The following is a 26,227-nucleotide window of genomic DNA, read 5'->3' as shown; positions in this document are numbered from 1 at the left end:
AGAATTCTTGATGTGGGGAAACACAGGCTTGATTTATTTTTTATATTTACAAGACTCTCATAAAACAATGCCAAAATTTCTTTAACAAACTGAAACTCAGATAGACTGACAGACAAACAGACAGCAAGACAGACAGAAGCCTCTGCAAGTAAAATCTTATCGTACATTGTATCAGTGTGATTACAAATCTGTGGTCATCTGTGGGGCATGCAGTACCATTCTGCTCCCAAGAACAGTTTCATATAAATATTTTGCTTTTTGCTTTTTGCATTCTTTTTGCATTCTTTTCTGCCAGCCTGTGATTTTTATGCAAATTCTTATTCATAAATGCTAACTAGAATTTCTGAGGTGGCAGTGGTGGCTCTCACTTTTGACATCAGTGAATGAAGATGCAGATTCATGGCAATACTGTAGCTTCATATGTCCCTGAGGAGTACATTAAGGTGCAATAACTGTTTTATTATTTCTAACCTGAATGATGATACTGAGAGTTTATGAGGCCAGACTGAGTAAGTTGATTTCCCAATCCTGGCCATGGCAGATTTAGTGACAGGAATAGAAAGAACTGTTATTGCAGGGATGAGAGCTTGTGCTTGTGGACAGTAACTCCATGCCAGATGGAAGAAGAGTGTTAATGGTTAGAAGCCTGTTCTTGTAGCCACATGTCAAGAGCACACTGAGGTAAGTTACAGAAGTAAGGATATTGTTATGGAAACATATATCTCTAGCTGTGCATCACAAAAATAAATGGTATCTCATCTAGAGGGAAAGGTGCAGACACATCAGAAGACATTTTACGAATGTAAGCCAGATTTTGCACATGTCAGGTGTTAAATACTCACAGCACAGTACATTTGGGAATGAGTTTGATGGATTGCACATTACTAAATAAAAGAATCATTGGATAACAGGCAGAAGGCTAAAATAAAGACAGAAATAATGTTGCAATAAGAAAAACAGCAGAGAAGTAAAAATTCCCTCACCTTATTACCCACTGTCCTTAGGAAGTTAGAACAAGACATTTAAGAGCATTAGACGGAAGAGATATTGGATTAGTTGAAAAACAGTAAGCATATCTTAATTCATACAAGCAATGAAAACCAAGAAATATAGAAAATTAACTGGTTTTAGAAGATATTTTTCAGTGAGAAATATTTAATACTATGTAAGCAACCAGCACTAACGTGCCTCTCCTGCAAACTTTATTCACGTTAAAACCAGCTGTGCTCAACAGCTCAACATAGCTCACTAATTATAAGGATTTACCTACCTAAGCAAGAGGGAATAGGTGTTGTTTCTCTGTAATCTAAGGTAATTATTACCATAGACAGCAGAAGATCTCCTTTAGACTTCAACAGAAGTTAACTCTAGGCCCTTGAAAGTTTATGAATTGAGGATTAATATTCTACAGTTTGGAACAGGCACAATATGGCAGCAACTCATATTTCAATGAGTAATCAGTTTGAAATTGCAGCACGAAGATTAACCTACCATGAGCAGAATTTGGAGGGTTTATTTTTGTAGCTCCCCAAAGCTGGGTCCAGATAAATTGTATGCCCAGATGTGGAAGAGGATGTTAAAACTTTGTTAGTTTTAACCCTTGTGGAGAGGATGGTGCATGAGATATAGGTATATGAAAGAAAAAGCTTCTTTATTTAATATAGCAGGTCAAAAAATGGAATAAATATTACTAGGAAGTTCCAAGAAGACAAATAAGGAGCTTTCAGCATTGAAGGTTATACTGGTTTAATGCAGTACATTGAACTAAACCAGTGAAAAGACCTTCAAAGACTCTTAATTAAGCTTAATTTGGTTAAATGGGAATGAACTCAACTTGGTTAAGCTGAATTAAGTATTAAATTAACATAAGAAATCACTTCACAGCAGAGATCAAATGACATTAAGAGATCTCCTCCTGTTGTTGAAGTCAGTCACTTTATCCTGCTTCAGTTTAATTGATGGTTTGTGTACAGACCTGCCAATCTCAAACTCCTGAAAACTGATAGTTTCCCCAAGTTTTCCAAAAATTATCACCACCAACACCATCAACATACTATTTGGACTCAGTTTTATCTGCATTCTGGTTTTCAGCTTGCAAGATTCAGGTTCTCTAACTTTCTTCTGCAAAGAGGAGAGTGGAAAACTTGCCTTTTTTAAAATGAAAGTTGAGAATTTCTCATAATATGCTGATTCCAGAAAATGGAGTTTAACAGAAACAATTATTGTGAGAGTTGCTAGCACTGCACTTACCGCATATTGCACAGACTAGATATAATCTTTTTATTTGTAATTTCTTATGGCTTTAAAAACATTTCATTAGGTAAATGAAAAAGAAAACCTCACAAAACCCAATCTTCTGAGCTAGAGTTTATGGGCTCGAGCATTTCATAAAGTGATTATTAACTGGTGGCAGTAAGAAAAGGAAGAAAGAACGGCATGGTATATTGCATACCATTGGTTTTTCTGACTTGACTGCTTTCACTTGGAGGCATTCTTCACGCTTTGAGGTAGTGTTGCTGAGGTCCTTCTGCTCACCAATTGCACCCTGAGTCTGCTGGCCTGGTGATCGGGTCTGAGAATGGCTGCCTGGGTCTCTCGGTGGTGGAGGCCTCGGATGGATATCTCCCCGCTGCTTCTTGGTGATGTGTGCCTCTGGGCCATGCACAGTCTTCACGTGTTTCCGGAGAGAACTGGGGTCTGTGTAGCGCTTTGTGCAGCCTGGTATCTTGCAAACATACGGTTTCTGTCAAGTCAGGATAAACAGTTAAATCAGATTTAATTCCAGGTGGGACTCCTGAAGAACTCCTCAGAGCACAGCTAGTGATACAGTTATATCCTTTCACAATGAATTTGTTATGTAATTTATAGCCTCTAGCATTAATACTGCATAGGTAACGGAGGGCAGAGCCTCTCATGATGTGAACTGGCAGAGCTTTGACTTATCATCGCAGCGGAGTCAACAGAGCTGTGGCAATTTATGAAGACTGGACTAATTTTCTATGCTGCCCATCGCTCTCAATAGTTTGAGACTGTCATAGTTTGACACTATTTCTACTGTACCCAGTACCTACTCCTTGAAGTTCCACTTCAAAACATGCTGGGACATTCTGCAGGAATATCCAAGGGAAAATTTTTTTCTGGCCTCTTCAGACCACTAGTTTAAATGCCAAAGCATAAGATTCAATTCCATAAGCATTTTTATCTTGCAGCAATATATGAACTAGTACTTCACTACTGAACTATATGAACTAGTACAGTGCTATATATGTACTAGTACTATGCTACTACTACTAGCATAACTAATTCATTTTCTTTAAATCCAGCAGCCTTTGTCTATGAGTCTCTCTAGTTCACTAAGCAACACAGAATGAAGTATTTATGCTACTGAGCCAAATTTACTATCTTATAATCTCATGAAGAACCTGTTTGTTCTTATATTATGCCAGGATAGAAAGGAAGAGTTGAACAGTTCTTAAACACTAATTGCTCAGGAAACAAAGTATCATTCACCTCTATAACTAAACTGTTTCCAAAAAACAACTGTTTTTTGTCTTACTGGGATCAAATGCACCCTCAGCAAGTTTGCAGACTATCCAAAACTGGGAGGAGGGGCTGATGCACCAGATGGTTGTGCTGCCATTCAGAGGGACCTTGACAGGCTGGAAACATGGGCAGAGAGGAACCTCCTGAAGTTCAACAAAGGGAAGTACAGAGTCCTGTACCTGGGGAGGAATAACCCCATGCACCAGTACAGGCTGGAGGCTGATCTACTGGAAAGCAGCTCTGCAGAGGACCTGGGGGTCCTGGTGGACAACAAGGTGACCATGGGCTAGCAGCGTGCCCTCAGGGCAAAGACAGCCAGCGGTATTGTGGGCTGCATTAGGCAGAGCACTGCCAGCAGGTTGAGGGAGGTGATCCTTCCCCTCTACTCAACCCTGGTGAGGCCACATCTGGAGTGCTGGGTCCAGTTCTGGGCTCCCCAGTACAAGAGAGGTATGGATTCACTGGAGCAAGTCCAGCAAAGGGCCGCAAAGATGATTAAGGGACTGCAGCATCTGTCATATGAGAAGAGACTGAGAAAAGTGGGACTGTTCAGCCTGGGGAAGAGAAGGCTCTAGGGGGATCTTATCAATGTGTATAAATATCTGATGGGAGGGTGTAAAGAAGACAGGGCCAGACTCTTCCCAGTGGTGCCAGTGACAGGATGAGAGGCAGTGGCACAAACTGAAACACAGGAAATTCCATCTGAACATAAGAACACAGTACTTTACTGTGAGGGTGGTTGAATATTGGAACAGTTGCCCAGAGAGGTTGTGTGGTCTCCGTCCTTGGAGATACTCAAAACCCAACTGGACATGGTGCTGGGTGACTTGCTCTAGCTGAGCCTGCCTGAGCAGAGGGGTTGGACTAGACGGACCTGAGCAGAGACATCTTCCAGCCCCAACTACTCTGTGATTTATACTAACCCTCAAGAAAAAAGAGATCCTTTAGCACAGTTCCTTAAATTGGTTCTCTGTTTATACATGGCACTACAGAACCTTTACAAATGTAGCTTGTTAAGGCCTGAGCCTGCTTCCACTGATGTCAATGGAAAAAAACTCCCATTGACTTGAATGGGAGCAAAAATGTCAATGTTACTGCTGAGCTATTGAGGTAGGTTTTCTAAAGAAGCTATGGATGTACATATCAATTAATTTTTTTCTACATACATGTAGGACAGATCTGCATTGAGATATCTGATCTGCCTGCAAGTCTGTCTACTGGTTACCTGCTTACAATCAAAATGGCACCGCAGGGAAGCGCTGAATTAGGTTTATGTTGTCCACAGCACTACATCAGTCTATGCTGGCTAAGAATGTTAGTCCATTTCATTGTGAAATAATGGTGAAGGGATTTTTTTCATTTGTCTTTGCTGCTGCACCTACCAGAAATGATGTGCAGCAGAAAACCTCTCTTGGTGACTTACTTTTGAACATGAAATCTGGATCTTAAACAACAGGGAGCACAGGTCTGCAAGTTCATGTGGATCTTATTTATCAGCCAGGCAACAAACAGATTGGTTCAGAGAGTGAACAAAATGGAAGCTCAGTCAGCTATTGGCAAGATTTTAGTGAACATCCTTTTACCTACTCTTGGTGACAATTCACAAAATTACTGCTGGGCTTCAGTGCAGTTGTCAGTTGGGCTGCTGACAGCACACACTCCAGTGACAGGGCAAACTCAGAGATGTGCAACGCTGTCTACTTCCCCTGCGACTCAGAGATGCTGCGGGGACCATGGGATGTGAAGAAGATCAATGCCTCTTGGAGATTTTGTCAGCCCAAGCAAATGCCTGTAATGGACCTGACAGACAACTAGAGAAAGAGAAAAGCCTCGGGGAAATGGGTATAGCTGGTGTGGTTCCAGGCCATACCGTCAGCATGCTGGTGTGTCCTGTCCTTCCAATACTTTCTGGTTTAGGCTAGAGGTGATGGAGTATAGGGACAGGACACAGGAGACAGACTGGGCTCTCCCAAGATATGAGATTAAGATGGCATGACTTCCTATGCAACCTGAAATGGGGCAACAGAAACAGGGACAAAGGATGAATACGATGTGACTCCTGAAAGAGGGGACAGCAGTAATAGAAAACAGAGCAACAAATAAATGTTACATTGAGAGTTTGGGAGACAGCTGTGACTGCCACAGTTGGTTTACTCAAGAAAGATCAAATTCCCTATACTGTATCCTTACCTGGTGAGGTCTGTTCAGAATGGAAAGAAAGAAGGAAACAGTACAGAGAAGAGGGGAAAGAGAGACCTCAGAACTTCAAGGCGAACCCAAATTTTACAACCTCTTCAGACTTCTCTGTATTTGTCAGCAGCAGCTGAAGAAGACAGTTCTAGTCTTGCAAAATGCTCTCAGAGTGGCTAGGTAGTCTTCACTCCCACTCTCTTATAGCAGGAGGCACACAGCTGGGCGCACTCTCCTGCGCTGAAGATGCGACTGTAGCTCCACTCCTCCCTGAGCAAAAGCTGTTGCTTAACAGCCAGCAGATGTCAGTACAGAACAACACAAGATTACTGCACTCCTTGAGGCTGAACGTGCCACTCCATCTCCGAGTGAAAAAATGATCCCTGCATTTCAACTCACTCAGATCTTTTCCTGGTTAACACACGTTTCCATTAGATCACTCCTTCAATTCTCCCTTTCTCTTATGCTTAATAAAATGACCAGGAGCCTCTTTAGTCTCTGCATGACACTAAAAAGATTGATTTTGCTGGTGAGAGATATCTAGAACTTATTCTTTTCAGGTTATTGAGGATTTCTCTGTCTGTATTCTGTAATAAATTGTTACGACCACGTTGTAGCTCTGTGTGACTCTGGACTTTCTTTTTTTTTTTGGAAGCTGTGATTACTTACCTCATTGGAATGAGTCCTGTTTTGGTGCTTGGCCCTGTCAGATGCATTGGAGAAGGCTTTGTTGCAGCCTTCATGTTCACACACATATGGTTTCTCTCCAGTGTGAGATCTCAAGTGCGTTTTCAAGTTTTCTAGTCTGGAGTAGGCCTTTGTACAACCTTCAAACTGCAGACAAGGAGTAAATCTGGATTAATTTTAATATTTGTACTTGCAAGAAATGATAAAAGCTGACCTGTAGAAGTTTAGAAAATTTCCAAGGCCTTCATAATCTTGCCTAATCTAATTTTGTTTTTATTTGCTGGTTTTTAATTTTACCCAGGCAAAATCCATCACAGTTCAAGTTAAAATGCTTCCAGCATTATGTAAATCTTCTCTTACAGGAAAGAACAGTATTTGTGTACTTCATCTATGACAGAAATCCACTGCAAAGTTATAAGGATGCTGTGGCCAGCAATAATATCCAGATGTAGCTCTGTAAGAGAAAGCGTTCTTAAATAATTAAACAAATTGAGCCCTATTTTATAATGCCTTCTGGGGATGTTTCACACTTTAAACTTGAGGAAGTGGGCCAAATTATCCAGTGTCTCTCCTCTCCTAAAGTTCTTATCATCTGGGCCAGCTGGATAACAAAACAGTCAAAGTAGTCTTTTCTGCAACAAATGTCAGATGGGCAAGAGATCAGGGAACACAGCATCTGCGCTGTTCTTTTCTCTGAGTAACCCCAGCTTCCCTGGCAAAGCCTGGAGTTCAGCCGCATTTACTCACAGTACATTTGTGTGGCTTTTCCCCTGTATGTCTCCTCATGTGGACCACCAGCATATACTGGGCTTTGAATGGTTTCTGCTCCCGGGAACAATCCAGCCATCGGCACACAAACTCTTTCTTCTCACCATGTATATGGTCATTATTTATATGCTGGTCAGGTAGAGAAAAGATTACAGCTTAACACAAACTTGTTAACATCATCGTCAGCCTTACTGTTAATTTGCACTGAAGCACAGCTGCAGAGGCTCAGCTGTGTACTAGGGACTTTTGGTACAAACAGAACAAGACTGTCTGTGTTCCAAAGAGATCACAGGTTTCAAACTACAGATCTCACAGAAAGTCCACTAAGGCCCATAAGTTTGTTTCTACTGACATCAGTAGGCCTTGGATCAGGCTTCAGGGATACAGAATGTTAAACGGATCCTAGATAATCTCATGTATGGTGCCACTTACATGATTCACATTGAGTAATGCTTTCTTGGACCAGGGAGTCTTACTTAAGTGCTACTCAGTGTGAATAAGGTATACAAAACCAGGCCTTTAAAACACATCCTCCAACCTCAAAAATCAGCAGAACTCCTAAACCAGATTTCCACATCTGTTAACTCACTCCCCACTACCCATATTTTCTTTCAGTAAACATGTTAGGTTAGCACACACATTGTGTGGAACAAAACCCTTCATACTCCAGTATCTAAAAACTCTGGGCACAGAAGCATCCATCAAGCCAGCTTTTGCCATTATAAAGCATGGCTTTGCTTGAGTTTTACTGAAAAGTCTCTAGGAATGACACCATCCTAAGCTTGCTGATACTCAGGCATGTGTGCATGCACTATGGTCAGGGTAATCTGTGTGAGTGTATCCAGACAGGCCAGGGCTGCGTCTTCTACTCTTCCAAAAAAGTAGCTTGCTCTGATCCCTTCAGCAAGATCCAGAGCAGCAGAGCATTTAAGTATGGATTTAAATCTCGCTGATTGTGTTTCTGAGCAGAAATGGACAGCTGAATCAGGGCCAGCCTCAAGTTACATATTTTTTTCAAGGCTTAACTGGGTTTACATTTTTTTGCACAGCTTCAGAAAGAAACAAAATCATCCTAAACTGGACTTTCAAAGGTGCATGAAGGATGGAATTTCAACAGGAGCTGGCTGATGAATTCTCTTGGACTCTCTTCAAGAAATCCCAGCCTCAGTGACTTCACCATTACTCTACTTTCTACAGCAGTTTTTAGTTGTGCCACTAGAGGGCCTCCTCTCGCAGAGAATGCAATTATTTCAATTAAGATAATAAGATAAAACTCTTCCAGAGTTTATACTTGATTGTACCACAGAGATAAAATCAATATCTACTCCATAAGTAGCTCACAGAAGAAGTCAGGCATACAGAAAGTCAGTAGTTCATACTGGAACACAAAAAAGATAATCCCAATCTTTTCAAAAGTCCTGAAAACAATCAGAAAACCAAATAAAATCACTTATGTTCACAATTATACAGTATCCCCATGGCAAACAGATGTGGATTGCCTATAAAAGATGACTGCTCTTTTTCTGTTTTTGAAACTTTATTGCCATTTCTTAAAAGTTCTGATGGCGTACAGAGCATATGAACAGAACAGATGTGCTGGACAATGTACAATATGTAATCTGTAGGAGTTTATGTTTCAAGTGCCTATCTCTGTAGTCCATTCATATTACATATGCTTGTACAGAAAGTGTACAGATGCCCAGTGTTTTGAAATCAAATCAGAACAATACAATGAAGTTAATGTGCACTTCTATTTCCTGAAAGAAAAAGAAGTAACAGGACAAAACCTCAAAGCATGAAAGTAATTCTTGGCCAAATCTTTCTGTAAATAAAACAGACTGTGAACTATTTGGTTAAACCCACATGGCCCAGGGGGAAACAAAACAAAATTGGGTGTATAACCTAGGCATTCCATTCAATTCAAAAACTTCAAGACTGGTTTGATCAGTTCTTCGTTATGAAACAGAACAGCACCTCCTTTTACCTTTGCTGTCCTGCACGGACACTCAGGCACTGCGGCTGCTTTTACAGAAGAATTCTCAATATGACCTTTTTCATCTTTGTCCCTGCAGATGAGCTTGCTCCTCCTGCCCTCAGGATCTTGAGCCTTTATCAGTGTAAGCATCCTCCAACTGACCTTTCTCACAGGCACAACATTGCCTTCTCCACCCTCCTCCCCCATCCAGGCTAACGGCTGCTGGGAAAAAGCTTGCCCAGGATGGTGACTAGCTCATCCACCTCTGCAAGTCACTCCACTGGCTCATCTGTCAAGTATCTTGTGATCACCTTCAAGTCACTGCATAACTCTGTCTCTCCCTACTCATCTGCCCTGCTCTCTTATCTTGTCACTCCTTTCCTATTCCCTCTGCTCTTCCTACAACCAAACTCTTCTTTGTACTGTTTCCCCACATTGCTCTGCTGTACCAAGCAGCATCTGGGAGCCCACCTGCAAAGCCATCTTGTTCTCATTTAACTTGAGGATCCCTACCTTCACATAAAGCCTAGAAAAAATGAGCTCATTACATCATCTAGTAATCTGGGTAATTTTTTTAGCTCTCAGATGAGCTGCTCAGTTGCTTTAGGCAGAGGGGTGATATTTTAGCAGACCTATAAACTTGCCTGAATACTCAAAGGCTGATCTGGAAGAAGACACTGCTACACATCAAATTAGCACAAGCAAGAGGACAACAGCAGAATTCAGCAGTGCTCTTAACTAATGAGGTTCACAGCTTTCATCACCCTGATCATGTAGTGCCAGATTCAGATACCCTCCCTCCCTTAAGTTGTGATCTGAAAATGGACCAGCCATCTGCCATGGACACCTAGACAGAACAACATAAATGAAGCACGTACCAAACCTGCACCGGAATTATTTGGCAGAAAACAATGTGCAATCATTTAAAAAATGTTTAAAGGAAGAGGGAGTTTTTGCCATGCAAACAACGGTAATTAGAAATGGTCAGAAGTTTGTGAACTCTGGCATTCAGGTTCTTTGACTCAGATAATTACCTTTGGATTTTGCACCGTGTTTTTGACTCCCTGCTTTCTATTATAAGAGACAATGAATAGTTTTGAGCTTGTAAAACAAAGAACAGTCTGGAATAAGAGTATTATGCAAAGCAGAAGCTTTAGTACAGTACAATAAGGATTTATAGGGTTTGAATTTATAATCTGTTTGTAACCTTATTACACCCATGAAATGTCATATTCCAGGGACTAGATCAGAAGGATTTTTTTCCCGGTGAAATTGAATTTTGATGCAGTTTCAGGGTGTGAAAAGGCTTTTCTTTTAATTTTGTAGGCCCAAACCTGCAAGTTTTACTCATGTTGGTAATCCTTATTACAGTAAATAGGCGCATGAAGGCCAATGATACTACTCCCTAGTGTCAGGTTTGCTAACACAAGGCTCTGAAGCACCAGCTCTGTAGTATTAACAATTTCTGACCTGAAAAAAAGGCCCCCTTAAAAACTGGAATACTGCTGGCTATCTCCCATTGCACACAATTCTAAGAATCTTCTAAACAAGGGTCATTTACAGAACACCAGTGACTTTCATGTCATTTCAATGCTAATTACCAAACCTCAATCTGTCCTGGCTCTTTTGGTTTTCTTTAGAGTTTTGCTATCAGCATTTGGCTCCAAAATCCCTAACATGAACTAAGGGAGCTGACCTAAATACTGGTTTTGGTGTCAAAATATTATGGCTTTGGAGAGAGGAAGCTCTAAGACAGCTTTCAATTCCAAAGCAAAAAAAGCTGGCAAATTAACTGAAATCAAGGTTGAACTCGGCCTATCATGTCTATTGGAAAAGCTCCAAAACCAGAGGCAATTGGAAGAACAATCTACAGTGTTCTGAAAACATAAATGTTTATACGGTATTAAATAGCATTTAGAAAGGTTACAGCTTAAAAGGTGCGTGTTCTTATATAATCAATGCACACTGGGTGTGCAACTCCATATTGTAGCAGATGATGCAAGGTGACACTGGAGGTAGGTCCTGCCATAAACTTAATGTTTGTTTTCCTCTTCAGTATGTTTTTCTGAAGAAAGGGAATGTATAAGCACACTCAAGCTGACTGCTTGGTACCTATTAGTTATTGAATACATAAACAAAGACCAAATGTGTTCTTGCAGTAGTCAAACAGTACCAGGAAAACCTATCCTTCACAGCGGTGGAGTGAGCTGGGAACAACAGAAAAAGAATGATTGTCGGCTGTAATTGAGATTGGATCTGAAAGCAAAGTGTTATTGGGGGAAAAAGCAGAAAACGTTGGGCAAAGCCCCTGATTTTGCTTTTTACCCTAGACGCACTATCCTAACATGCTAGGGGAAAACTGAGAAGAGACCACACTGTATTGGTACAGTGTGGAAGTTAGTGGTACAGTGGAAAGAATGGTATCAGCATCACCAAAGAGTGTTTTAACTATACAATTACAATTTGAGACTTTTTTTAGCTTCTCACAATTATTTCCCTGTATTTTAAGAATTAAAAAAGTGAGTGCTAAGTAATTCCTCATGAAACCTCACTACTGACTTCAAACAGAACAAATATTCAAACCACCGTCTCCTAGCACAAACCTCCCCCTTAACTGTACCGCTTCATAAATGCCCTCAAACCAGCACAGGCGCTGCAATTGCCATGTATGAGATGAAGAGCAAGCCGCGAAGAGGCACTGCAGTGGAACGGCTGCTAAACACAGCTTATCCTGCAGCTGCATGAGGGAGTTGGAGAGCCCACAAGCTGCACAGAGGAAATATGCAGAGACGGTGTCCAGCAGTAACACACTGGATAGCTCTGAGGCTGGTTTGGAAGAGGATTAGTTGTCCCTGACCTGTAAGTCCTACAGGAAACACCCTTTTATTTAGGTGTTTTGCACGGGGGATGTAGATTTGTCCCTAAACCCATATACAGTTAGATACTGGAAGGGACTTCCTGGTCAAGTCCATCCCTCGCTATGGCAAGCCCCACTACACATAATCCTGTTCATGAACAGAGCAAGCTTCATCTTCTAAGTACTTTGGTGTTCTGCTCCCTCTATTCCCAGGGGAAGGCTATTCTAGGAACTCACTCCTCTGCTGGTTAACAACTGTCTAATTTCTAGCTTGGATTTATTCACAGCTAATTTATACTCATTTGTTCTTGTGCCAACACTATCCTTCAGCTTAAACATCTCTGTTTCCCTCCATGGTGTTTATTTCTCTCTTTCCCTCTTCCCACCCACCGCCCAGCTAACTTACAGACAACACTCTCCTTTTTGCCTTCGTTTGCTGGATTAAATAAACTAGTTCTTTCTAGTGTTCTGGAGGAAGACCAATTCCTCACTCCCTTTTCTTAACCCACTTTGGCTTGAGGTGTGGAAGTCCCTACATCTTGGTCATGCCTGTCATTTTGGCCCTAAGTTCCTCATAGCCACTCATAGGCCTGTGTTAGTCTATTCGCCTCAGTGGTGCTCTCAGCCCTTCTCTTCACCTGTTCTAGTAAGATGTCACCTCCTTGACCACAATAATATGAAGTACCCGAGAGCTCACCAAATTTTGTGTAACAGAATTCGAACTTACCTATCCTTGCTTAGGTGTAATTACAGATATCTCTTTCTCTTTTGATAGTTACCTGAGACCATTAGCAAAGCATCTGAGTACCTTATAGATTATTAATGTATCTCTCCCAACAACAGATCTTGGGAAATAATATCTACTAGTATGGCCACATTAGAGATGGAGACTTAAAGTCCAGGAAAGCTAAGACTCACATTCACAGAAGTATTTAGGTCACTGATTCCCACTGAAATTAATCACTCATTCATGAGTAGTGTGCATACTTTCGAGGTCCCTGACACACATAGCTTCCTGAGATACCTAAGTGATTGATTGTAAAAAGAACACCAGCATTCAGAAAAGTGACAGGGCAACACTTAAGCAAGTATCCATGCTTGCTTACTCCCCAGGGATGCAATCCATGGTTCATCACTGCTCCTTGCTACCATTTTAGGTAGTCAGGCAATTAAGAGAGGACATCAGTCAGTCCTCCCTACCATCTCATTAACATCTTGATAAAGATCAACTCCAAGATCCATGGCTACATGGACAGACAAAAGCTCTGTAAACAAGCCAGGATATAAAGGATGGCCTGGTGAGGCAGGAAATATCCTCCAACAATAGAAATCCCACTGTGGCAAGGAAAAAAACTGCATCTCTGTAGAGTGAAATCCCCAGCAGACTTTTCAGACACATTCCAATCACTGCAATCGAGTCTTTCTCTAACCTTTGTGACTCTCTGTTAGAACAATGCATGCATTTTAATTTCCTCTCATCTGCTAGAAACTAGGTATGGATCCCTTCTGTCCTTTCCCTACTAAAGACCATTTGCAGGCACAACCAGGTTAGACAACAAGAGACTAACATCTCCTTCCTGTTGCATTAAGAAGACTATGCATTTGACCTTACGTCCTTTGGATGGTATAAGTACTTAAGCCATTTTCAGTTCCTAAGATGGAAGAAGCACTTAAGCTGCTTTAAACCCTTATGGTGGCATAAACGCCTAAGCCGCTTTCAGCTCCTAAAGCCAAACAGAAGCTATAGCTATACATTAAGAAGCCTGCATTTCTGCATAGGCACTAGCCTGAGGAGAAACTGAGATAACTATCTCTGTTTCTGTTTGCTTTCCTTTGGATACATTTATTGTTATTCTGTTAGAGTTCTTGTGGCTGTCTTGCATACTTTACAGAAGATTTAAGAAATACTGTTGTGACAGATCTCTACTAACACTGATTAGCAACACGGCAATTTGTACAATCCACAGATCTGGCCCAAAGCAGGTCAGTGTCTCAACAATCTTGACAGCTTTGCTGAAATGGAATATCCCCAGTTAAAATCAGCTGGACCTTAAAAGGACTGCATGGCAATTTCCTATGTATACAATAAATACAATAAATACTGTGTCTGCATACTGCACCCCTCACCCTGTAGTGTTTGATCTTTGTCATTCAATTTCAATACTTAGTTTTCAAAGTTTTCCACTATTAAGAAATTGAGCCCCCTTCCATCCCCAAAATTTGGTCATGATTGTAAACCTAAATGAGGACTAGTGGTACACTACATTTCAGTAATCAAATATTTTTGGGTTAAATGTAAGAGAGAGGATTGTAACATTTTTAAGAGTATAAAAAATACACCACAAATGTCTATAAATCCAGTGTGACTGGAAAGATTTTACTCATTCCATTACCAAAAAATCAAATCACTAAGTAAAGAAAGTTTCATTCAAAACAATGGTTATTTCAGGAAGTAGTATGTGAAAAATAGGAAATTTAACTTAAACCATTTTAGAAACTTAACACATGAACTCTATGTAATGACTGTTAATGTTTAATTCTAAGAAGAAAAAAAAAGACTTTAGCCAGCATGCTAGTTGACTTCACACCTGAAGCTCATTTACTACTATGCTGTTCTGGATTCCCATCTCTGTTACTTAAGAACTGGCAAAACTGACAATAGCCGTCAATGAAAAAAAGAGAAGGATCAAAATTGGAAGCCCAAGTCAACTGAAAAATAACGATGATTTGTAACTTGAGAAAGCCCACAGGAGATGGAAGGGAATGACAGGCATTAGAGAAGGACAACATGGAAACCAACGGCTGGAAGAAAGGATGGAAACAGTAAGAAAGGATGAAGCTGGGGAAGGGGGCTTGAGAGAACGTGGTTGCCATCCTGCAAATCTGCATTCAAAGGTGGCTACTTATGCTTGTAAAACACTTTGGGACAGCCCATCAGGAACCTTGCCACTCTGACCGAGAAGCCTTTTCCCTCCCTTTCACCCACCACCGCATTTCTGCACCAGTTCAGAGAACAATGCTTAGTTCGCTCTATCCCCTGAGTAGGAAAACTGTTTGCAATACATACATTCTGCCCCAGGAAATGGTGCTGATCCTAAACGCTCTTGGTGGGAAGAAGCACAAAGTCCTCTGCCAAAAGAAATCCTCTATCCTCATTATTCCCCTGAAAGTCATTGCTTTTGCTCTCAGGTAAGGGGCACACAACATGTTCTGGACACACTGAAACACTAAAAGATTCTGCCCTGTAACAGCTCATCACCTTTTGTTTGAGAGAAGTTGCTGCCCTTCCAACATTACTGGCTCAAGAGTTTGTAAACGGCTCCCTCACCTGCCTCAGTGAGAATGGCTTGGGCTAACCCAGCACCTCATCCAAATGAGCTCTCTCCTGAGAGGGGCAGACTGAGGGGACCGTAATCTCAAACAGATGTTGTGATGAACAGCTAGGGTCAACAGCTATCTTTGACCAGCACAGCTGCCACTGGGAGAAGACCTGGGTCTACAGCCCTATTTAAAATCTGCATTAAAGATCTGGGGTCAATACAACACACAGGAAGAGAAGTTCTTATCTCATGGGACTTACAACTTTGGAAGCAAGAAATGCACAAAGAAGCAGAGCAGTCAAACTAATAATAATTAATAAACATTTGCATTTTGTAGATTTTTTGACCCAAATACTCTTTAACCAAGTTACAGTGAATCAAAGAATTTCTTATGTAAGGGTCTGGAGAAGTATTGTTCTCGAAATGCGAAGCTGTATTACTGATAAACAGGAATATGCTAATTCAAAGGCCACAACCCAGCAGGACAGTTTTCTTCTCACCTCCCTGTTTCAGCTGAAAATATAGGTCTGGCTTTTTTGGTCATCCCTCTGTATCAACAACAACTAAAGTTCTCAATCTGCAACTTAAAAAAAAAAAGATGTTTTCTTTCTGCTTCTCCTTTTGGTCTCTCACAATAAATTCTGTAGTTGTCTTTGCTGCCTATCAATAGGTTAAACATATCCAACTTGTATGTTTAAATGCTAAAGACAGAGACGTCCCCAAGGATATGTCAATTGTTGGCTCTTGTACAAAGAAAATACTGTATTTTGCTTAGAAGAGCTTTCTATGGCAATTTAAACACAGTGAGACAGACACAATATCCTGGAGAGAGGAAAACCTGCCTTATTACATTCCTGACCCAAGAGAAAGGATCTGCCCTTAGGACATAAAGAGAATCAGTGGGGGGTGGGGAGAAAGAGAAGAGTTATCTAATCCTAAAAATAAAGACAGCGGTTCATAATACAGCATGACCTTTCTTTTAATCTCTGATACAGTAGTTATACAGTATGGATATGATAAAATACCAAAGGAGCAAACACAGCTTGCTCTTCAGGCTGAGAACCAATTCCCTGACACTGCATCTATGTTTCCAGGTTTTGGATGGCTTTTTGTGAGGCTTTGGGATATTCTGTGGAGGGAATGGAAGTTACGGGATATTGCAAGGATTCTTTCCCAGTAAGATCACATCTTGTTCTTGTTTTATTTAATATATTTATATTCACATATACAGTATAGCTAAATCTGTTAGGAGCGAAATGTAGCTCCATCAGGGCAATGTTTTACAGCTCTCGCTTGATTTCCTGTGTAAGACCATGCACCTATAAAACAATGGGCAGAAACTGCATCTTTATTTCCCTAAACTGAAAATTTAGTAAATGAGATTCTGCCAGAACATCAGCACAAAGTTGTGGACATTAATCATTCCACTTTTACAGTGGTATAAAAGACACTTGGATGGTTCTCAGCTTTGTTTTTTCCCTTATGTTCCCTCCTACAACACAGTCTAAAATCAAGTGCCATCTCTTCCTTGAAAGATGCATTCTTACATTATTAGCTGGGAGGTTAATAGTCAAAACTGGCATGTTAGAAGAGTTCAGGCTTTCTTTACTTTTTTTTTTTGTTGTTGTTCAAATGTATGGAAATAATTTTTCAATAGATGCTGCTGTGATAACTAAACCTTGTCAGTTCTTCCAGCACTGATGCTTTGTATTGCATTTGCCTTACTTCAGACAAGGTATCACAGCTTCCATATTTTGCGACGTTACCAAAAAAGTGCTCCAACTCTCTCTCTTCAGTCACTGGAGCCTGTGACTTGCTCAACGACAGGATTAACTGCATCTGTGTGAGGGGATTGTGGCAGAGAAGTGATGGGAAGTGGAAACCACAAGGCAGACACGTAACTCTTCTCAAAAGGATTTTTTTTTCCTTATGCCTCTGCCTTCCAAGGATATGCCCTACACTCCTGAGAACTGCTGCTGAAGAAGGGGTGAAAGAAGTGACAGGGAGACCATGAAGGTGACTGACTTCTTGGGGTGCTGGGATGCAGGAGCCCATAGGGGAAGTGCCCCCCTCTCTGCTCCTGCCTGGGGACAAGGGCCAGCTGCAAGCTGACTGCTCCCAGCATTTCTCCCCTCCAGTTTCTCCTACCTGCCATCCCCATTACTTTTCTGCTCTAGCTGTGCTCCCAGCTGCCTCCTCCTGCAGGGCACTCTGGTGCACAATTTCCTGCAGGTTGTATCACATGCTTTATCCCTCTGTGTGGGTGCTGGTGAGTTCTCCTCCACCTTCAGCTTGCTCGGCATTTTTCTTGGTGCTTCTTGCATCCTTTCCAGATGCACATTTGGCCCCACAGTTTGAGAGCTGCATTAGCATATAGCTGCTAATCTAACAACACCTGGGGGAAAGAAAGTCTTTTGCTGAAGGGTAATATTTTCCAACAGCCTAAGTTCCTTAGCAGTTGTAATCCCTTTTGGAAAAAGCAACCTGACATATGTAACCCCATTATAACTGTCACCCTCACCAGGACTTCAGCTGTGCGCACAGATCACTTTCTTGTATACTCATATTTGGCTTAGTTTTACTTTGTATTTCTTATGCTCTTCACATTTAGGTCCCCAAGTTATACCCATATTTTCCAGTTATCTGTCTTAGGTGTAAAGTTCATATTAAAAAAATTAGGTAATTTGGCATCTGCAGCATAAACCAAAAGACCCAAGACAGACTAGTGAGGAAAAAAGTAGAGGGAGGAAGAAGCCAGGAAAAGTGTGTGCCAATGAAGGAGAGTTCAAACTTGGCCTCAAGAGGACAGAGCTGGAGGAAAAGACTGAAGAAAGGCCACTTGCCGAAGTGTTTAAGACCCACTGTTGACTAAGCAGTGAAACTATGATGCTGGCCTTTACATTGGAATAAAGACTGAAGGTGGTTTTATCTCATGTCCTACACCCTTGCCCTGCACCAGTGATCTAGACTTCAGCCTGTTCTGCCTGGTTTCCTTCCCTCTTTCTCCATCTTTTCTCTCCATCACATATGCACACAAGCACTCACACTCTCCACATGGGCTTTCTGGGAGCTGGCTACCTATGGGAGCACTACAGAGTGAGATGCAGGAACTATTTCTGCCTAAATGTAACAGCTCTATGGTGTGACTGCAAGGAGGCACAAAGCTATCTCCTGCTGTAAGCTTACAAGAGAGAAGCTCCTCGTTGCACGGACTTCCACGCTCCCAGCAGATCTCAATTCTTCTATTACACATTTCTCTCTCAATCTAGTCAAAACAGTAGTGTACAAAAAGGGGCAGAGTTTCTCCTACAGTTGGATAAGGAAGAGGGTAAAAAATGGTCTGAAAATGAATGTTAGCCCTTCAGTAGGACTGTCATCACCTCTGAACGTTGCCCAGAAAAATGCACTGTCTGAGTCTTTCTAGGAGTGAGTGAATACAGAAGAACAGAAAACCACCTGAGGCTCAACCTCAAAATTTTCTGCCTCATGATCTTTGCATTTAGGGATAAAAACTGATTTTGCGTGCAAGTGCTACAGAATTTCCAGGAAAACCAAGTTAAAACCCATTAAAACTCCCTAACAGGCAGTATCCAATGTGAACAATGGCTGACTTCCTTCTTTGCATTTATGAACTCACATACAGCTGTGTACAATCTTTAACAAAAACATATGTGAAAAACAGGCCGTACACACACACACACACAAAAGGTCCAAGTCCTGAACAACCAGGCTCTCAGCATTGCTGCAGATGTTAGTGTAACACACTTAAAAGCACATATTCTATTTCTATTTTTTTCTAACTGGCAAAGAAGTACCACGGAGAACTCCCACCAGTGTATTTGAGAAGGAAGGCATCACAAATAGGCATTACAATAAGGTATTTCATCTTATTTGCAAATAGTGTGAACGACAAAAATATCATCCTGGTTTTGTAAGAAACATACTAGCACACACTAGGCAGAAGAACCAAATACTTTGGATGTTTTCCCACATCGCTGCAGAAGACAAAAATCTATATGCCTCCTTCCTGCCACCATACCTCATTCGACTTCAATGGAAATCAGACCTGCTGTATATATTAAACCTGAAATTAACTATTCTCCCCCCATATTGTTTGCCTTTGATAAATCCCAGCCATTGCTCCTAGCTGCGATGCACAGATCTTGATTTTGTGAGCTGTTCTGCATTCATGGGCTCTTATGGCAGCACAGAGCCCATTAAAATCTATTGGGTCCAAACACACTGAGCTCTCTGCAGGAGTGAGTCTTTAGCAGCTGTCATTGTTAGTTATTGTGCCTTGGTTCCAAACCAAACTAAAAGTAATAATATTTCCCTTTAAAAAAGCTCATGTTCACAAGAAAATAAAATGGGAAGAGATTTCTAATCTTCACATTCCACAACACAGACCAGGCTGGTGGAGCCAAGAAATAAACTTACGATAGTAAAGATGCATAAGGAGGAAAAAAAGGAAGTAAAAAAGTACCCAGCAAAATACTGCAACTAGTGTGGTGCATGAAATGAATACATTAAGCCAGAGTTGCTTCATATAAATGGTATGGCTTTAATGACAAAAATCTGTTAAAATTTACATGCCTTTCAGTGCAAGGGTTTGGAAATAGCCTACAAGCAGGTTAGTACCAACAGACTCTTTGAGTTAAAATGTAACCATATATTACAGCAGCTTTATATCATTTTATATTAGCAGAGACAAACTGCTTAATCCCATGAGCCAATTTATAAATTTAAGAAATGGTATAGTAAGATAAGGAAACACTAAAAAGTAGCATTTTTAGTATGATTTTGAAGACTTCCAAACTCCCAGACAAGTACAATGGGTCATTTATCTACACAGAGGATTAGCAAAATACTCAATTCCTTACAAAAAAATTAAAACATTGCCTTATTTTACCAAAAATCCTATGCGCCTAATAAGGGAAAATAGCAAGGTAAATGTCAGACAATTAAATGGATCTTCTGTTCAGGGTATATTAAACATATGGTTAGAAACACTAAGCATGCAGGCAGGACTTGCTGAGCAATATGCATTTCCCTTAGTTCAACCTTGGACCAGATTCTGTACAGTCATGCATTTTCTTCTGCTTTTAGTACTTTCTTAATGATTACAGCACAGCTAACACTGATCTCCTTAAAATGAAAGAAAAGCTACTCTTCAGATGGATTTTCCTGTGTAAGTCGATCACTAAGTCTTTTTAAATTTTTAAAGAGAGTCCGATGCTTACTACATGAACACATTCAAATTGCCCATACACTAAAAATACCAATGCTTTGTCTGCAAAGACAGACTGTTAAATAGCAGGATTTTTTTCAAGAAATGCACTTACTGTCTCTTTACAGATAATCTACAAGAGCTGCAGGTAAATTAGAGATAATACCTGATTCACTTTTTGCAATAAAATGCACAAAGAACATAAGACAGCCATGAGGGTAGTGACTTAAAAACACACAACACTTCTCATAGAATCTACAAAGATATATGTTGTGATAAAACATTACAGAAATCTTTGCTAGATGATGTATGTTTTAATGTTTGTTTCATCACAGAGGAGATCCTGGTGGAATTAAGATAACATCAAAGGGTGATCGAAAGAGCACCATGTTACAGTCATGACATCATGACTGAACTGGAAAAGGTATTTCAGGCCCTTCCTCTTAAACATTTCTAAGAAGCATTGCTAACAAGCTTCAGCATGTGCAGCAATTTATTGCTCCTCTGAGACACCTCCCTCGGCTTTTTCTACTGGACGTCCATTTACAATTTATCCTTCATGTCCTTGCTAGGTTTGGTCACCCCAGCCACATCCCAGCAGAAGTCAGGATTAGTTAAGGTCTCTATCACGTTACAAATTCATTGCCCCTGATACTCCAGGGAGTGGCAGCAGAGACACCCTCTTTCATCTCTGTCTTGCCATAGGATAACATTTTCTTTTCTCTCTTATATGCCATAGACATTCTTGCCTTGCAATTAGACTACAGCAGTGTGTTTGGGCTATTGGAACGAAAGTTGTGTAAGATCGTCTAGTAGAACAGGGGAGCATCACCTAACGCAGTTAGGGAAGAGCCAACACCAATTTTCTTTCTGCCCTGCACTCCATGCACCAATTTTAATTTACTCACGGTGAAGTTAAAGGTGCTTCTGGTAACTAAAAAATAATCCTAAATAGTCTGGTTTATCTCCAAGATTCATCTCTCCCCCTTTATAGCACTGTGGCACCATCTGAACCGGACAGGCTTGTGCTGGCTGTCAATCCCAGAAGCCTGTGGCAGGAAAGCAAAGGGTAGTCTCAGTGACAAGCCTGGATCTTTGTAACTCTCCCTCATCCAAAAACTATTGGAGCTAGAGCATGGCGCCTTTAGAATGTGATATAAAACACACTTCTTTGTTCAGGCTTTTTTACTAACCATAAGTGTCGGAATCCCCTTGGCAATTAATTTCCTGGCTGGTAATCCCCTGGCTCTGATCCATGCAGAGAAAGCTGCTGCGCTGGAGGGAGGTGTGAAAGGCACACGCTCCTTTTTTGCGAAATGATTTAAATGACAGTGGCCAAGTCTCAAAACTTTAAACTTGCCCTGCGTAATGAAGTAAGCTCATTGTTAAACACTCTTTAAGCTGAGTGTAATGTGGCAAGTGGTGCAAATACTGCAGGTAGGATTTTCTTGATTATCTGTGGTAATATTTGAAGTGTTTTAAGAAAGATATGCAAAGAGTATCGTAACACTACTGAGATACAGAAATATACATAGTATGTTAATTAGCAGTGAGAACTGTTTAAAGGATAAACCCTTAATTCTATTGACTTTAAGAAAAATTACACTAACAAAAAAAAAATCACCATGTACCCATAATGTATCATGCTGCTATGTTCTAAGCTCTTGTATAGAAGTACAAAACTCGTCTAGTAATCCCACCTAGTGCTGGTAATCGGCAAAACAATCAAGAGCTATTGCGCTGCCTCTCCCTAGTAGTCAGACCAGGTGGGCTTGATCAGCTTTGACATACATATTTTTTAAGATCTTCTGAGACAAGAGGACAGAGAAGATGTGTGGGCATAACACCTATAAACAACCAAACTCTGGAAGAAATCTAGACTAAGTTTCCTTTACTTTTAGACAAATTCTCCCACAAGAGGAAGAACGTTGGTACCATGCTCACATGTGCTGTGAAGAGAAGATTCAGATATCATCTTTTTAATTACCTTATCCTAAACCAAGGCAGTCTTAACTACAGCACTCCAATCCTGGATTCATAAAATCAGGAAGTATCAGAGCTAAAGCAGTATGGGAAACCACCCTGTCCATCACCCTCCAGAATTAAAAAAAAAAAAAAAAAAAATTATCTCCCTGGTTGTATCCTCTCTCCACATCATCCTGACATGAAGGGCCTACCAATGGCTCATAACTAATACCAGTACCAAGGGAATAACAGAATAATAATAATAATAAAAAAACAGTGAGCATTTAAGGGATACTTGTGGAGCAAAATCTTGCTTTTACTGAAAACACTCTGAAAAATCTCCCTGAATTCAGGGGGTATTGGATCAAGCCCTTGGCTGGCAAAAATAACTGCTGGGGTAAGGTGCTAACCACAAGGAAAAGATGGACTTAGCCATGCTGTGCTTCTTTGAAAATTTAGTGAGTCCCTACCTGCCGCTGTGCTGCTGCTGTTCTTTCTTTTAGTGCTTTCTTGACACATGTAGGAGACGATAAAAGCCTAATGGGTACAAGTGTCAGCACAATATAAATTACTGCAAGGAAAAACTTGATGCATGGCTTCGGATCTGAAAGAGGAATGTCCACCATTGTTTGTGATTATGGATCACATCACAATCTAATAGCAATTTTTATTTAATCAATAACTTCCATGCTGAACAGACAGCCCTGTTACAGAGAATCGACAAGCAGGTACTGATAGCAACAAGGCTTGTTATTAATCTTTACCCTGCCAACATATCAACCAAACTACTGTAAAAAAGCACCACCAAGACGGATTTAGAAGTAGGGCTTTTTCTTTTTCTTTCTTCCTGTCTTTTTCTTTCCTTGTCTCTTCTTTCTTTTTCTTTCTTTCTCTTTCTCTCTTTGTATTTTTCTTTCTTTCTCCCTCTCTCTTCCTCTCTTCCTTTCCCTTTCTTTCTTTCCCTTTTAGTTACCCAGCCCCATTCCCTTCCTCTCTGTACAGGTATCTAATGTTTCATACACTTTATATCCTAAGTTTATTTGAAAAACCTGGGGCTTGAATTACACAAAAAGGCAATTCATATTAAGCAATTTCACAAATCAGTGGGACCTAGCCCAGTGCTCAGTGTTAGCCATTATAGGCTAATAAATCATACTTTCTCTTTGAGATGTCAATCGCCAAAGTGCTTTGTAAAAATGTTGGCATCTGTAATTCAGTGAAGCCTTTTCATCTTGAAATAAGATGCTCCAGACTGATAACAAGAATAATCCTCTCTTGATCAAAAAAAAAAAATCTGCATTTTACCAATTAAAGCTGCTGCCAGAAGCCAAACGGAGCAGCACTGAGACTCCACTGTAGTTTATCTCTGTTAAACACAAGGAGGGATACAGTTAGAGCTTTGTTTCATTTTCAGCTTGACTATTTTATCTCACGAAGAACTGCAGCATCTCAGCCCTGCAATACACATAAGAATGGTATACACAGACCTTATACCTACAGTGCAAGCCACCAAAGCTACCCACTCCTGACAAAAACACCACCCATTCATTTTATAGATTAGGCACCCAACATCTTGAAGAAAAGTCACGCTCACACAAAAGTTCGAGCACTGGCAAACACTAAATTTAACCATATAAAAGGCTCAGCTGCTTTCTTCTATTAAGAGGTTACACAAACAAAAGAGGCTGAAAAAATGAATCCCCACAGCCCAGGTCTCAAAAACAAATGCAGAAACTGCACTTGAGTCCATATTTAGTTCACCCATCCCTGCTTTCATTCACGCATGCAGAACTGCCATTTCTGTCTGTGAAAAAGCACTTGCACACGCAATAGCTGGGCCCTCACTCATAGATTTATATTCTTCCAGGCATCAGGCTTCTATGGGCAAACCTTTCAGGCACAATTTGGGTGGTCAATGGGGAAAAGATGGTACTTGTGACAAAGACACTGAAGATGGGCTGCACCGTGGATAAAACCCTGTTCACCTGGAGGAGACAAAAGCAATGCAGAGACACAGCACACAGCACAGGGGACTCCAGAAAGTTCGAGGTACGGCCTTCCACTGCTTCACCATAATAAGCCAGGCTGTGTAACAGCAAATGACTTAGTCAGCCACAGTACGGCAGGAAAACCCGCAAGGAAATGCCAGCTTTGTCCAGGTGCATATGCTCCGTCCTGGCCTTTTGGACGGTGCTGAAAGTCCTTGCAGCCCTGAGGCAGCAAAAGCAGCAGGTTGGGCCTTCCATTTTCTCTGTTCTCCTAGAGATGCCAACAAGAGTCAGGAGCTGGAGAGCCAACTCAGTCTGCAGCATTACTTTTGTCTATGCCTTTGTTGTTCAGGCAGCACAGTCTCCCCTGGAATTTGGCTGGCAGCTTCTTATTTTACACTTCCTCTTAAAACTGGAAGCCACCTAAGAAACACAGCTAAAACCTGGAGGAGTTCACTAGGAACTGCAGAGCTAAATAAACACTTAAAATAAATACATATTTCCACAAACCACCTGAATAGCTCTTTGTGATTAAACGCACAGACAAAGGCCAAACTCTGCTCATTGTCATGCATGTCATGCAAATCTAAATAGCTGGAGTAACTTCTCAGGGCGTAGGAGGGGCACTATCCCTAGCCACAACAGTGAAAAAGAAGTGCTATTTAAACTACATTTCATACTTTAGCAATCTCTTTCAGGGCCACCAAGTCAGAGACAATGACTTTGCAAACTCATATGAACAGCAGCCATAGCAGCGGCAGACTAACAAGTTTTCCTGATGCTGTGAAAGAAATGCTAATTACAGAGGAATTAAAATAAAAAATGATTACATTTCGCTCTCCAAACCCCCTCTTAATACTTCACAGATTAGGGTGGATTTATTTTTTTGTAAAGGTTTTGCTATCAATAAAAAAAAATTCCCCACTTTATTTTTTTCCCTTTTGCTTCTGTGATTCATTGAAAGCCAGATTCTAGGTAGGGGAACTGCTGATGCACTTGTGTAGTGGAGTGCTTAAGAGGACCTGAGCCAAAGCACAGCTGGCCTTTAGGTCAGGCCCAGAGTGAATGAGATCTCTTCATGAGGCAGCAAGGCTGGCGCTAAATACCGCAGGAATGCAGAAGGCATCCTCGTGGCAGACACAGAGCAAAGAGGCGTTAGGAAGGCAAACAGGGGCTGGGCCAGACCCCGAAGGCTGCTGACACCCCATGAAGCACACACAGGAGAAGAGCAGAAGAACAGCAGAGAGGTCAGTCTGCGGTTACTTGACCTTAAAACCCAACAGCACTTACATGGTTACCTTTGATAGGGGTTAAAGACTTTTTGCATGAAAACACATCTGTGTTAGGTACCCATATGGAAAGAGAGAGAGAATGAATACACACTTTGGGGCGCAGATCTGCATATTAGCTTTCATATGGCATGCAATGAATTGCCGGCCCCTAAATGAAGCTACCATTCTGGCACATTTAAAAAATAGGGGTTTAGTAGTCTGTTCCAAAAAATCCAGAACAGTAAGGTGTTGTCTTAATTACAAATCAGCCTTTAACCAGGGAGCAAGAAAGAGATTTCAAAATCTAAAAACTAAACATCCACTCAAAACCTCTGGCCAGATGTTTTCCATGATTATTTGCTTTCTCTCTATAATCTCCCCTCCCTTTCTCTCCTCCCCCCTCTTCCCTCACGGCTACCAAGATCAGATATACTGA

At 41.0% G+C, this 26,227-nt stretch overlaps 1 protein-coding gene across 2 annotated transcripts in view; it reads right to left on the bottom strand.

Annotated features, from left to right (window-relative positions):
- GLI3 (GLI family zinc finger 3) overlaps positions 1 to 26,227 on the bottom strand; it is a 212,816-nt gene that overhangs the window by 5,003 nt on the left and 181,586 nt on the right. For both annotated transcript variants that reach the window (XM_013955710.2, XM_013955711.2), the window contains exons 11-13: positions 7,168 to 7,317; positions 6,403 to 6,567; positions 2,453 to 2,743 (exon numbers count right to left, since the gene is read on the bottom strand). In XM_013955710.2, the coding sequence (XP_013811164.1) occupies positions 2,453 to 2,743; positions 6,403 to 6,567; positions 7,168 to 7,317 (606 nt within the window). The remainder of the gene's footprint in view (positions 1 to 2,452; positions 2,744 to 6,402; positions 6,568 to 7,167; positions 7,318 to 26,227) is intronic.

Source organism: Apteryx mantelli, chromosome 2 (assembly GCF_036417845.1).
Source record: "Apteryx mantelli isolate bAptMan1 chromosome 2, bAptMan1.hap1, whole genome shotgun sequence".
Classification (NCBI taxonomy): Eukaryota; Metazoa; Chordata; class Aves; order Apterygiformes; family Apterygidae; genus Apteryx; species Apteryx mantelli.
This window is presented reverse-complemented; position numbering and strand designations above follow the sequence as displayed.